Source organism: Lynx canadensis, chromosome B4 (assembly GCF_007474595.2).
Source record: "Lynx canadensis isolate LIC74 chromosome B4, mLynCan4.pri.v2, whole genome shotgun sequence".
Classification (NCBI taxonomy): domain Eukaryota; kingdom Metazoa; phylum Chordata; class Mammalia; order Carnivora; family Felidae; genus Lynx; species Lynx canadensis.
The window spans coordinates 72,647,645-72,661,927 of record NC_044309.1 but is presented as its reverse complement, the minus strand read 5'-3'; the positions used below and the strand labels follow the sequence as shown (position 1 = coordinate 72,661,927).

Genomic DNA, 14,283 nt, shown 5'->3' with positions numbered 1-14,283 from the left:
AAAAAAATATATATCATTAGGTACCTCTTGCAAGGGATATGCATTAGCACATACTCAAGAAGGAGAAGAGAAGAAGCAAACTTCTGGTACATCAAACACCAGAGGATCAAGACGAAAACCTGCAGCAACAACTCCTACAAGGAGATCTACACGTAATACAAGAGCTGAAACAGTCAGTCAGTCCCAGAAATCCCCAGTATCAAATAATTCTGGGTGTGATGCCCCAGATAACAACAATCCATCTGTAAGTGTGTCCTCTTCAGCCATGTCAGAAAAGCAAACAAGACAGGCTCCAAAACGGAAGTCTGTAAGAAGAGGAAGAAAACAACCTTTATTGAAAAAGAAACTTCGGAGCTCTATACCTCCCCCTGAAAAATCATCTTCCAGTGATTCAGTAGATGAAGAAACAGCAGAATCTGACACACCACCTGTGTTAGAGAAAGAGCACCAATCAGATGCAGAAAGTAGTAACAGTTGTACTGTGCCAGCAAGTGTCGAAAATGAGTCTGCTAATGGCTTGAGAAGTTGCAATGAACAGGTAGAAGAAAGTGAGGAACATACTGAGAACCATGATACAGAGGAAGCAGTGGAATCTTCATATTCTGAGTCTCATACCGAAGATCCTTCTGTACTAGTTGGAGAGGAAGAGGATATTCAAAAAGTCGAAAATACAAGTGTAGAGGCTAATGTTTTATGTTTAGAAAGTGAGACTCCTAAAAATATTTCTGGAAAAGGAGGTGATCCATTGGAAAATCAAGACCAAACATCTGGACCTTCAGAATCAGAGGTAAAAGCAGACAAATGTACAGATCATCCTTCAAATTATCTTCCTACATGTTCAGGATCTGAAGTTGAAGTATTCCAACCTGTACCAAGCTCAGATGAGTTACCAGAAAATTCAGAGTCAGTGGTTAATGAAGAAAAAGTTATGGAAAGTCCTATAGTAGAAATTGCTGATCATAAAGATTTAACAGTAAAAACAGAACAGCTTGTAGATGGCCCCAAATTAGAATCTTCTGAGGGAAGAATTATACAAACAGTGAGCAAAAAATCCATAGAGGGCTCAGAGGCTCAGTTGCTTGAGCATGTTGAAACTGAAGATGTAGAAATAATTGCAACATGTGATACTTCAGAGAAAGAAAGTTTGAATAGTATTCAAGACTCTGAAAATAATTTATTAAAAAATAATCTTAACACCAAATTAGACAAATCTTTAGAAGAAAAGACTGAATCTCCTGTTGAACATTCCAGATCTACAGAATTGCCTAACACACACATTGAACAAATTCAGAAGCATTTTAATGAGGACAACAATGAAATGATACCTATGGAATGTGATTCATTTTGCAGTGACCAGAATGAATCTGAAATTGAACCTCCTGTAAATGCTGATACCACACAATTGAATGAAAATTCTGTGGAGCACAGTTCTCAAAATAATATGCCATCTTCTGATCCTGCAAATGGAAAGGTTGAAACTGTATCTCAGCCATCTGAAAGCCCAGTAGATGTGATGGAGAAAGCCAAAAAGCCTCGTACCCGAAGATCTAGATTTCACTCCCCATCTACAACTTGGTCTCCCAACAGAGACACTGCACGAGAAAAGAAGCGGTCTCAGTCTCCATCTCCCAAAAGAGAAACTGGAAAAGAAAGCAGGAAGTCTCGATCACCATCTCCCAAGAAAGAATCTGCAAGAGGACGTAGAAAATCTCGTTCTCAGTCCCCAAAGCAGGATATCGCAAAAGAAAGGCGACGATCTCAGTCTCGATCTCCAAAAAGAGATAGCACGAAGGAAGGCAAAAGATCTGCATCACTCTCTCCCAAAAGAGACACTTTGAGAGAAAACAGAAGATCTCAGTCAAGAGTGAAAGATTCCTCCCCAAGAGAAAAATCCAGGTCTCGGAGCAGAGAAAGAGAAAGTGATAGAGATGGGTCACGGAGAGATCGAGATCGAGAAAGAAGAACCAGGAGATGGTCTAGGTCCAGATCTCGTTCGAGGTCACCATCAAGATCTAGAACAAAAATTAAGAGTTCATCATTCAGTAGAAATGACAGAGACACTTACTCTCCTCGGTGGAAGGAAAGATGGGCAAATGATGGTTGGAGATGTCCACGAGGAAATGATCGGTACAGAAAGAATGATCCAGAGAAACAGAATGAAAATACAAGAAAAGAAAAAAATGACATCAGTCCAGATGCTGAGGATCCAAATTCTGCTGACAAACATAGAAATGACTGTCCTAGTTGGGTAACAGAAAAAATAAATTCTGGGCCTGATCCAAGGACCAGAAATCCAGAAAAGTTAAAAGATTCTCACTGGGAAGAAAACAGAAATGAAAATTCAGGGAATTCTTGGAATAAAAACTTTGGTTCAGGTTGGATGTCTAACCGTGGTAGAGGTAACCGTGGCAGAGGCACTTACAGAGGTGGTTTTGCCTATACAGATCAGAATGAAAATCGGTGGCAAAACCGAAAACCCCTCTCAGGGAATTCAAATAGTTCAGGGAATGAGTCTTTCAAGTTTGTGGAACAGCAACCCTATAAACGGAAAAATGAGCAAGAGTTCTCATTTGATACACCGGCAGATAGATCTGGGTGGACATCTGCATCTAGTTGGGCTGTGAGAAAGACTCTACCAGCAGATGTACAAAACTATTACTCAAGACGAGGGAGGAATTCTTCAGGTCCACAGTCTGGATGGATGAGACAAGAAGAAGAAGCAACTGAACAAGGTAACATACTGTGTTTATTTAGTAACACTTTTATTTGAGGAAAGGGATTATAAATTTAAAACTTCATATATATGAATTATAATGATCTGTACTTACAGTTTTATAATGTTAAATCCCATTTAACAAGTCACTTTGCATTATATAAATATATACATATATGTCAGTATTTATTGCCTTTTTTACTGCCCCTCCCTCCAATCTTGTCAAAGGCTTAACTAGTTAAAGTACAGTTGGCTACAATAGAAGAACTTGGGATTTTTTTAAATTTAAATTCAAGTTAGTTAACATACAGTATTGGTTTTCAGGAATAGAGTTTAGTGATTCATCACTTACATACAATATCCAGTGCTCATCACAAGTGCCCTCTTTAATACCCATCACCCATTTAGCCTATACCCCCACCCAACACCCCTCTAGCAACCCTCAGTTTGTTCTCTTTATTTAAGAGTCTCTTATGGGCGCACCTGGGTGGCTCAGTTGGTTAAACGTCTGATGTTGGCTCAGGTCGTGATCTCACAGCTCAATAATTCAAGCCCCACATCAGGCTCTGTGCTGACAATTCAGAGCCTGGAGCCTACTCTGGATTCTGTGTCTCCTTCTCTCTCTGTGCCCCCCCCCCCACCCCTGCCTGCCCCGCTCATGCTCTGCCTCTCTCTCTTAGAAATGAACATTAAAAAAAATAATGAGTCTCTTATGGTTTGCCTCCCTTTCTGTTTTTTTGTTTTTTTTTTTAATGTTTATTTATTTTTGAGACAATGCAAGAGGCAGAGTGCAAGCAGCAGAGGGGCAGACAGAGGGAGACACAGAATCTGAAGCGGGCTCCAGGCTCTGAGCTGTCAGCCCAGAGCCAGACGCGGGGCTTGAACTCGCGAACCATGAGATCATGACCTGAGCCGAAGTCGGACGCTTAACCGACTGAGCCACTCAGGTGCCCCAAAGCCTCCCTTTCTGTTTTTATCCTATTTTACCTTTCCTTTCCCTGTGTTCATGTTTTCTTTCTTAAATTCCACATATAAGTGAAATCATATGATATATATCTTTTTCTGACTGATTTCGCTTCACATAATACTCTCCAGTTCCATCCATGTTGTTGCAAAATGGCAAGATTTCATTCTTTTTGATCACTGAGTAATATTTCATTGAGTTTTCCATGAATATTATTCAGTGATCAAACTGAGGGTTGCTGGAGGGGTGTTGGGTGGAGGGATGGGCTAAATGGGTGCTGGGTTAAATTAATGAGGGCACTTATGATGAGCACTAGATATTGTATATAAGTGATGAATCATTAAATTCTATTCCTTCTTTATCCATTCATCAGTAGATGGACTTTGGGCTCTTTCCATGATTTGGCTATTGTTGATAGCACTGTTATAAATATTGGGGTACATGTGCCCCTTCAAATGAGCATTTTTGTTTCCTTTGGATAAATACCTAGTAGTGCAGTTGTGGTCATAGGATAGTTGTATTTTTAACTTTTTGAGGAACGTCCATACTGTTTTCCAGAGTGGCTGTACCAGTTTGCATTCCCACCAACAGTTCAAAAGGATTCCCCTTTTCTCCGCATCCTCGCCAACATCTGTTGTTGCCTGAGTTGTTCATGTTAGCCATTCTGACAGATGTGAGTGAGGTTATATCTCGTTGTGGTTTTGATTTGTATTTCCCTGATGATGAATGATATTGAGCATCTATCTTTTCATGTGTCTGTTGACCATCTGGATGTCTTCTTTGGAGTAAAGTCTGTTCATGTCCTCTGCCCATTTCTTCACTGGATTATTTATTTTTTGGGTGTTGAGTTTGATGAGTTCTTTATAGATTTTGGATACTAGCCCTTTATCCGATATGTCATTTGCAAATATCTTCTCCCATTAGTTTTTTTTATTGTTTCCTTCATGGTGCAGGAGACTTTTATCTTGATGAAGTCCCAGGAGTTCAGTTTTGTTTTTGTTTCCCTAGCCTCTGACGACATGTCTAGCAAGAAGTTGCTCCAGCTGAGGTCAAAGAGGTTGCTACCTGTGTTCTCCTGTAGGATTTTGATGGTTTCCTGTCTCACATTTAGGTCTTTCATCTATTTTGAATTTATTTTTATATATAGTGTAAGAATATGGTCCAGTTTCATTCTTTTGCATCTTGCTGTCTAGTTTACCTAACACCGTTTGTTGAAGGGACCATCTTTTTTCCATTAGATGTTCTTTCCTGTTTTGTTGAAGATTAGTTGACCATATAGTTACGAATCCATTTCTAGGTTTTCTGTTCTGTTTCATTGATCTTTGTGTCTGTTTTTGTGCCAGTGATGATTGCAGCTTTGTAATACAGCTTAAAGTCTGGAATTGTGATGCCTCCTGCTTTGCTTTGCTTTTTTTCAAGATTGCTTTGGCTACTGGGGTCTTTTTCTGGTTCCATACAAATTTTAGAATTGTTTGTTCTAGCTCTGTGAGAAATGCTTTGTTTTGATAGGGATTGTATTGAATGTGTAGTGTTTTTTTTGGTAGCATCGATATTTTAACAATATTTATTCTTCCAATCCATGAGCATGGAATGTTTTTCCATTTTGTCTCTTTTCCAGTTTCTTTCATAAGTGTTCTATAGTTTTCAGAGTACAGATGTTTTACGTCTTAGGTTAAGTTTATTCATATATATCTTACAGTTTTTGGTGCAATTGTAAATGGGATCAATTCCTTGATTTCTCTTTCTGCTGCTTCATTATTGGTGTGTAGAAATGCAGCAGATTTCTGTACATTGATTTGATATCCTATGACTTTGCTGAATTTGTGTATTGGTTCTGGTAATTATTTGGTGGAGTCTCTTGGGTGTTCTACATAGAGTATCATGTCTCCTGCAAATAGTGAAAGTTTGACTTCTTCCTTGCCGGTATAGATGCCGTTTATTTCTTTTTGTTGTCTGATTGCTGAGGCTAGGACCTCCGGTACTATGTTGAACAGTAGTGGTGAGAATGGACATCTCTGTCATGTTCCTGACCTTAGGGGAAAAGCTCTATTTTTCCCCATTTAGGATGATATTAGCTGTGGTTCTTTCATATATGGCTTTTATGTTCTTAGGTATGTTCCTTCTGTCCCTACTACTTTGAGGGTTTTTATCAAGAATGGATGCTGTATTTTGTCAAATGGTTTTTCTGCATCTATTGAGAAGATCATATGGTTCTTACCCTTTATTAATGTGGTGTATCATTTGATTGATTTGCGAATATTGAACCAGCCCTGCAGCCCAGTAATAAACCCCACTTGATCGTGGTGAATAATTCTTTAAATATGCTGTTTGGATTCAGTTTGCTAGTGTCTTGTTGAGATTTTGCATCCATGTTCATCAGGGATATTGGACTGTAATTCTCCTTTTTAGTGAGGTCTTTGTCTGGATTTGAAATCAAAGTAATGCTAGCCTCATAGAATGAATTTGGAAGTTTCTTTCCATTTCTTTTTTTTGAAACAGTTTCAGAAAAATAAGTATTAACTCTTCTTTAAATGTTGGGTAGAATTCCCCTGGGAAGCCATCTGGCCTCATACTCTTGTTAGATTTTTGATTACTGTTTCCATTTCTTTGCTGGTTATTGGTCTGTTCAAATCTTCTGTTTCTTCTTGTTTCAGTTTTGGTAGTTTAGTTTCTAGGAATTTATCCATTTCTTCCAGATTGCCCAGTTTGTTAGCTTATAATTGCTCATAATATTCTCTTATAATTGTTTGTATTTCTGGAGTGTTGGTTGTGATCTCTTCTCTTTCATTCGTGATTTTATTTATTTCAGTCCTTTCTCTTTTCTTTTTGATAAATCTGGGTAGAGGTTATCAATGTTGTTAATTCTTTCAAGGAACCAACTCCTACTTTCATTGATCTGTTCTGATGTTTTTTTATTTCTATATCATTTATTTTTGCTCTAATCTTTATTATTTCCCTTAGAAGAATTTGGGAGGTTCTTGTGTAAGATTTAACTTTGATATCTTAAAAAAAATTTTTTTTAATGTTTGTTCATTTTGAGAGAGAGGGTGAGCAAGTGGGGAGAGGGGCAGAGAGAGAGAGAGAGCGACAATCCCAAGCGAACAGAGAGAGAGGGAGAGAGACAGTCCCAAGTGGGCTCTGTTGTGAGTGCAGAGCCCAACACAGGGCTCAGTCCCATGAACCATGAGATCACGACTTGAGTTGAAACCAACAGTCAGATGCTTAACTGACTGGGCCTCCCAGGTGTCCCAACTTTGATTTCTTTTATCTCAGATGTGCACACTTGAATTTTTTTGATCATTGTTCTCATATAAATAAGTTAGTCTTCTAATAATTTATCTTTCCTTGGCTTTTCTTATTAAGAACATTGCAAGAAAAAAGCTTTGTTAAAGATTAAAGAAAAAAAAGATAAAAAGTTACTCTTGTAATTTAGCAACCTGATTAGATTAAAAAAATTTTTAAATGTTTATTTATTTTTGAGAGAGACCGAGACAGAATGTGAGTGGGTTAGAGAGAGAGGGAGACACAGAATCCGAAGCAGGCTCCAGGCTCTGAGCTGTCAGCACAGAGCCTGACGCAGGGCTCGAACTGACGAGCTGTGAAATCATGACCTGGGCGGAAGTCAGACACTCAACCGACTGAGCCACCCAGGTGCCCCACCTGATTAGATTTTATATGATTACTTCTTTAGTAAGTTTCTTGAGGTACTGATTCTTTGGTAATGTTGAACCAACATGAACCTGCTCTTAATAATAATTTTAGTTGAATGCTTTTTTTAACCAGTCCACGTTATTTAGAAAGATAGGATTAGACTAAATGATTGGAGATTGGTGTTCTGAGTCTGTTAATTGCTGTTGACTCTTACTGTAACCAGTGGTTCTTTGCTTCTCTAAAGAAATTTTAACATGATTTTTTATTATAAGCCTTTTTTCTTTTGATAGATTCTAACCTAAAAGACCAAACAAACCAACATGGAGATGGTTCCCAGCTACCTATAAATATGATGCAACCACAAATGAATGTAATGCAGCAACAAATGACTGCACAGCAGCCGCCTATGAATATCTTCCCATATCCAGTGGGTGTTCACGCTCCTTTGATGAACATCCAGCGCAATCCATTTAACATTCATCCTCCGCTACCCTTGCATCTGCACACAGGTGTGCCTCTCATGCAGGTAGCTGCTCCTACAAGTGTATCTCAGGGACTGCCACCGCCACCACCCCCTCCCCCACCATCCCAGCAAGTCAGCTACATTGCTTCACAGCCAGATGGAAAGCAATTGCAGGTATGTTTTTAGCATCTAAAGTGTAATCAACATAGTCGCTATAAGAATTGAACTGTTAGCAACAGATGTTCAAAAGAGGGTTTCCTGGCATCCCCAAACAATTATTTGATTAGGTTTACGGTAAACTTTCATAGCCCCTCTTCACTGTCCTTCCTCAAACCTCCCACTCTTCAAATAAAATGAATTGGATGCATATTATTGAACCAAAGCTACATATATGCTGTTGTTTATGTCCAAACAGGTTTTTTTCAGGTTAAGACAAAATTTTGAGAATCAAATGATGGGTGTTTTAAAATAATTCTTAATTTATTGGACTTTTTAGGGGGTGGGAACTTGTGATGATGCTTTTATTGTCTTCTTGGGACAAACGCCAGAGAAAGCTGTTCATTATCCATTACTGTCTGTATTTCATGTTCATGAGTTTACCGTGTTCAAAAAAAAGAAGTGCCTCTGAGGCATATAGAAATTTGAATAATACTTTGTAAACACTGTGTTCCTTATAGTTCTGTGCCTGCATTTCACAAATTCTAGAATCCTGATAGTGTATAATTGGAAGATAAGGGGGATAGGGTTCTAGAATTTGGGACCTTATACATTTTTCTGCTGTCAGCTCTCTGCAAGCTATTTGACTTCACTGTCTCCTTTTCTTCCGTCTTTAAAGTGGGGGCACACACTTTAGTTAATTTTCAGAAAGAGCCTTTTGGAAAAGATAACTATTTTTTAAGTGCTATTCTTTTCCTTCTTGTTGCTTTTAGTGCTGCTGTCAGAACATCACAAGTCACATGTGTAATTTAAAAGTCACTTGACATATTTACATAGGTCTCTGTTTGAGAATGTTACTTATTTTTCTTCAGAGTCCTTTAGATATACATGACCTGAAATACGAATTTTGACTCACTTTGAATTTTTTTTGTTATTTCTAATATATGGCTAAAAGAGTACAGTAATTCATTAACTAATGATAACTCTTTAAAACAGGGCGTTCCTAGTGCTTCTCATGTAAGTAACAACATGAGTACACCAGTCTTGCCTGCTCCGACCGCAGCCCCAGGAAATTTGGGAACAGTTCAGGGACCAAGTTCTGGTAATACTTCATCATCAAGTCACAGCAAAGCCTCTAATGCTGCTGTAAAATTGACAGAAAGCAAAGTAAGTGTTACAGTGGAAGCCAGCGCAGATAGCTCGAAGACAGACAAGGCAAGTTCAAGGTTGAGAGCAACCTACATAATTCTGTATATGCTAAAGATGAAAAAATAAATTATATATTGTATAATTGGTAAAGGGAATTTACTGTTGATAGTCTTGAATTCCAATGCTATTTGAAGGGTCCTGTCTAGATATGTTGATGTCCAGTGAGTTACTGGTAATATTTCATAATTATTTTTAGAAATGTTTGGTATGTGTGTTAATAACTTTTATATTCATGACATTATTATGTGAAGAATTCCTTGAAATAATATAAAAGTGAGGTGTTTTTAATTTCATATTTTAAAAGAAATTTTTTTAAAGTATGTGGGCAAATAATAATTATACTTTTTCCTCTTACCAGAAATTACAAATCCAAGAAAAAGCAGCACAGGAGGTAAAATTGGCCATTAAGCCATTTTACCAAAATAAAGATATCACCAAGGAAGAATATAAAGAGATTGTACGGAAAGCAGTAGATAAAGTAAGTTCTAGCTTTAGCAGAGTTATATATGTAATTGTTTTGAATCATCTCTATTTTAATAAAGGAATGCTTAAGTCTAATTAAAATAATAACCACTGACTTCTAATTCTGGTCTGCTTTTCTGCCTTTTGAGTAAGATCATATGAGATATGGAACATATAAAAATGTCTGATTATCTCTTTGGGGTTGGTTTTCACAAATCTTTCCATTTTGCTTTAATCCTTATAAAGTATGAGAAAAATATTCCCCTTCCTTTTTTCGTAGGTTTGTCATAGTAAAAGTGGAGAAGTAAATTCTACTAAGGTGGCAAATCTGGTTAAAGCCTATGTAGACAAATACAAATATTCACGGAAGGGAAGCCAAAAGAAAACCCTGGAAGAACCTGTGTCCACCGAAAAAAACATAGGTTGAAATGGGGAGCACTGTAAAGGACACTATCAAGATATCTGCAAAGTGCAATTTCAACTTGTACCTTTAACTGAAAATCATACATAACTGTGATTGAAATTTGGTTTTGATAAAATTATTTTTTTTAATGTAGAATATAAAGTTTTGTTCTAAATAAATATAGTTCTGCACTGCAACTTCTTTATCCTTTCCTCCTCCCGAAAATGAAAGCAATTCAAGGGAAAGTAAAGGGGTTAAAGGAGTGTGCATTTTTACTAGGACTCTTATAGTGTGGATACTGGAAGATGTACAGCTTTTTGATTTGAACAATGGAGTGCATAAATTAGAGTCTTCTAAGTGCACTGGTTTTGGAAAAGATATATATAATACATTTATTCTGTCAGGCTAAAAATAAAGTATGAATGATCTTTATGATTTTTCCCTTTATAGAAAGTTAAATAATGTATTACCATGAAGAATATTTCTAATAACAGAATATACCAGTTGCAGGGTTCCTAATGTGTATTTTTAAAACACACGTCTGAATAAATTGCTTAGATAGAAAACAGATTATCACCTGAGTAAAATTCAGTGTTCAAAACTTTGGAACACTGTTATTGTATCACCAAATAAAGGTTATGCTGCTTGTTTTTCTTTTGTGCCTTTTTTCCCCACCAATTGAAATGAAGCAGTTTGATTTGCTAGATTTACAATTTTGGAAGTCTAAAACTCTTTGTGGAATTTAGAAGAACAGTTTGGAAAAAGTGTTGACTTTATAAAAATTATGTACTTTCATGATATCTTCTACCTGTCAGAGAAATGATAAATTATCTGTGCCAACTGGAGAATTGCAGTTGAGTGGTGACCCTGCCTTCCTTGGGACAAAGGTAGAATTATGAGACGCACTTCAGTGGCTTTCATTGGCTCATCTATCTAATCACTAATGAATTTCTTTTTACACTTGAGAAGTATCCAAATGCTTTACAGTGAGTAAAGTGTTAATTAGGTGACCATATGGTGGCCATTAACCATGTTGCAAAATTCTAGACATTAAAACCTGGGTTTTGGAAAGGGAGAGGACTTAATGGAGTCTTGGTTAGGCTTTCAGGGACTAGGGATTTGATTGTCTTTTTTTAAATACTAGAATATGTTAATTTTTACAAAAGGTAAGTTCAGAAGGTTATAGAGCCACTATTTTAATTGGCATCTTAGAAGAAAAAAATGGGTTATCCATGATAAACTGTCTTTCATTCCAGTAATAATTTTCAATAGATACCAAATAACAAAAGCTATTCAGATAAGATGTTAATGGCTCAGAAAGATATATGCATCAGTGAGACAGAATGACCCTTGTATTAGCTAAACTAGAGAGAGCAATACTCTGTAGGACTGTGCTTTTCTGAAGTAAAGATGATCTGTTTCTCAAGTTTATGTGCATAATACTTTCTTGGTGCTAGCTTTGATAAGGCAAATATTTTGAACTGTTGGCCCCAATAATGATTGTGCTAGTTCATAATCTTTACTAGATTAAGAGTGTAATTCCAAAAAGTGTTAGAAATATTTCCAAGCAGTCTTGATCTTTATTCTGCATTTCTGGGCATTTGTAATATGGTATTCTACTGATTTATATATATATTTTTAATTAAAGTTTGTGTTTAGATATGAAGGGGAAAGAAGTTTAGAAGTATATTTCTTCTAATAAAATATTAAGACTGTTTTAAATATCAACACACACCTCCTCATTTGTTTGTTTTGAACTCTAGAAACAATTGTGTGAATTTTCAATCTGTTTTCAGTTAAAGCTGGGTTCACACTGAAAATTTTGTAGCAAATTGCCTAAGATGATTAATCACACAGTGCATACTTTTCCTACATTTTCTTTCAGTGATGTTTGGGAATACAGTTATATTTTAAAATTTGCTTTATAGCATTTAAAAGTTTTGAAGAAAAACTAGGTGGTATGATGGTCAAGTCTCACATCTTTGGTTGCAGTGCCATGAATTATTTCCACCTGTCTTGAAAATAACAAGTGTGTATTCCATATCTGCTTGGGGTACTTGGTTAGACTGCATTTAAAATGCTAATGAAGAATGTTACTGGATTAGAATTCAAACTTTTAAAACTTAGAAATACTTAAGAATGTATTAGAAAGTGCATGCTTTATGTTAAAAAAAAAACGCTTTAACATTCCCCATTCTTGCTTTTCTCAGAAATCTACATTAATTTTGCATGTGCACAAACTGAATCAAAAACATTTTGTGGAATTATAAATTTCTCATTATTTATTAAGATTCAGTATTAACTTGACCTTTGAAACCTTGGTCCCATTAACTTACTAGTCACATTGACCAATGTTTTAGGCTATAGTGATGCCTAGAATTTTGACTAAAAGTAGTTACTTACTATTTTAACATTCCAAAAGTTTTGTGATTTCTTTTTTTCCTGGTTACCACATTTTCTCCATTATCTTCCATTAAATGGCCACAGTGTGTACTGTTTGAATGTTCCATCCAAAAGATAGAGCTTCAGAAGCACAGTGGTTGCCCCATGGTCCATGAGACCTTGTTTGTAGTACAAGGATGGAGTTCTGTCTACTGAAACAATACTCTTAAAACAGAAATGTAGTATGTAATATTTTCTAATAAATTCTTTTGATAAACAAAGAAGTGTCTTTAACATTTTATTATTATGATTCCTGGGAAATGCTGACTTTTGCCTCATTATAACTGTTTCCAAAGACATGTTGAAGTATTTCTCAGATTTGTACACATAACTAGCATCATAAATTAATGTCCAAGTTGTAAAGCAAGCTTAGAGTTAGCTATAAGCATATATTTTAATAGCATTTTTTCCTAATTACAAAATCATTGTAGGAAATTAGAAAAGCTTTATTTAAAAAAACTTGTAGAAGAAACGGAAAAATGAGAAAAATCACCTGTAATCCTGCCATTTAAAGGTAACAATGCCAATCAAACTGCCCAGAACTATGTTGTAACTTACCCTTTTCACTTAATGATGTATTTAGAAGTTTACATTTTAATAAAAATTCTACAGCATGATGTTTAACGGCTATATAGTATTCTATTACATATCGTACGTACCGTTACTTAAAAAAAATTTCTTTAAGTTTTTAAATTTATTTTTGAGAAAGAGAGCAAGGAAGGTGCAGAGAGAGAGGGAGACACAGAAGCCAAAAAAGGCTCCAGGCTCTGAGCTAACAGTTCAGACCCGACACAGGTCTCAAAACCACGAACTGCAAGGTCATGACCTGAGCCAATGTTGGACCCTTAACTGACTGAGCCGCCCAGGCGCACCTCTTCATTGCCTTTTTAACAGTACTTCATATTTCCTGTCCTGGAGATATTAAGGTTTTAATATTAAAGCCATCTTTCATGCATTTTCCATTCGCATCCCATCTCCATTCTCTCAAACGATTGCTGTTTTCTCTATATCAAACTGGAATTCCTTTGCAGTGAAATCCAACTCCTTTAGTTCCCAGAGTGTTGCCATCTGACCTCTTTTAATAGTCCCAACTATGACTTAGAGTCTATATGCGCCAGTTCATTGTAGACACTAAAGACTAATCTTCTGATAACACAGCATCATTCAACAGAGTGCCCACCTCGTGTGTTACACACTAGGGAAGAGTAAGCAAAACAATACTGTTTCTACTCACAGAGCTACATAATGTGGAAATAACATCTATCTATTTATATAACTGGTAAGGAATGACAGGACTATAAGGTGATCCAAGGATCTGTGATAGGGTAATTGGACTTAACAGTGATCAGTGAGAATCCCTGGGAGAAATGGCACTTAAGAGCTAAAGATAAGAACTAAGCAAGGAGAAAAGAGCTGGCAGAGGAAAGAGGTGCAAATGGTCTGTGGTCTCAAAGCGTGGCAACCCCAAGCCTAAATTGGCTAGAGTGAAGACTGGTGGAGACTTCTTAGGGCAATACATTTTGTAAAGAAAAACTTGAAATCTTTCAAGCAGGAGGTGTTTGATATGGGCAGATATGCATTTTGAAAGATTACTCCACTCATAATCTTTCAATGGCTTAAAAGTGGTTTATAAACATGAAAAAGTGTTCAACTTCACAGTTAAACAATGTTATAAAATGTTCTTTTATCAAATTGATAAATTTAATTCTGGCAAGAGTGCCATGAGGAAATAGTACTGGTTAGAATTTGTACAATTTTTCTTTCTAAAAGGCAACTTGTAAATAAGTATAAACAGCCTTAAAAGGGTTGCCATATCCCTT

At 36.5% G+C, this 14,283-nt stretch overlaps 1 protein-coding gene across 3 annotated transcripts in view; it reads left to right on the top strand.

The window, feature by feature from the left end:
* The window catches only part of SCAF11 (SR-related CTD associated factor 11), a 72,317-nt gene extending 59,633 nt beyond the window's left edge, over positions 1-12,684 (top strand). For 2 of the 3 annotated variants that reach the window (XM_030322395.2, XM_030322398.2), the window contains exons 12-16: positions 21-2,732; positions 7,619-7,965; positions 8,944-9,162; positions 9,515-9,634; positions 9,899-12,684. In XM_030322395.2, the coding sequence (XP_030178255.1) occupies positions 21-2,732; positions 7,619-7,965; positions 8,944-9,162; positions 9,515-9,634; positions 9,899-10,045 (3,545 nt within the window). In that variant the 3' untranslated portion in view covers positions 10,046-12,684. The remainder of the gene's footprint in view (positions 1-20; positions 2,733-7,618; positions 7,966-8,943; positions 9,163-9,514; positions 9,635-9,898) is intronic. The other variant, XM_030322397.2, reaches the window with a different exon arrangement.
* Positions 12,685-14,283: the final 1,599 nt, after the last annotated feature.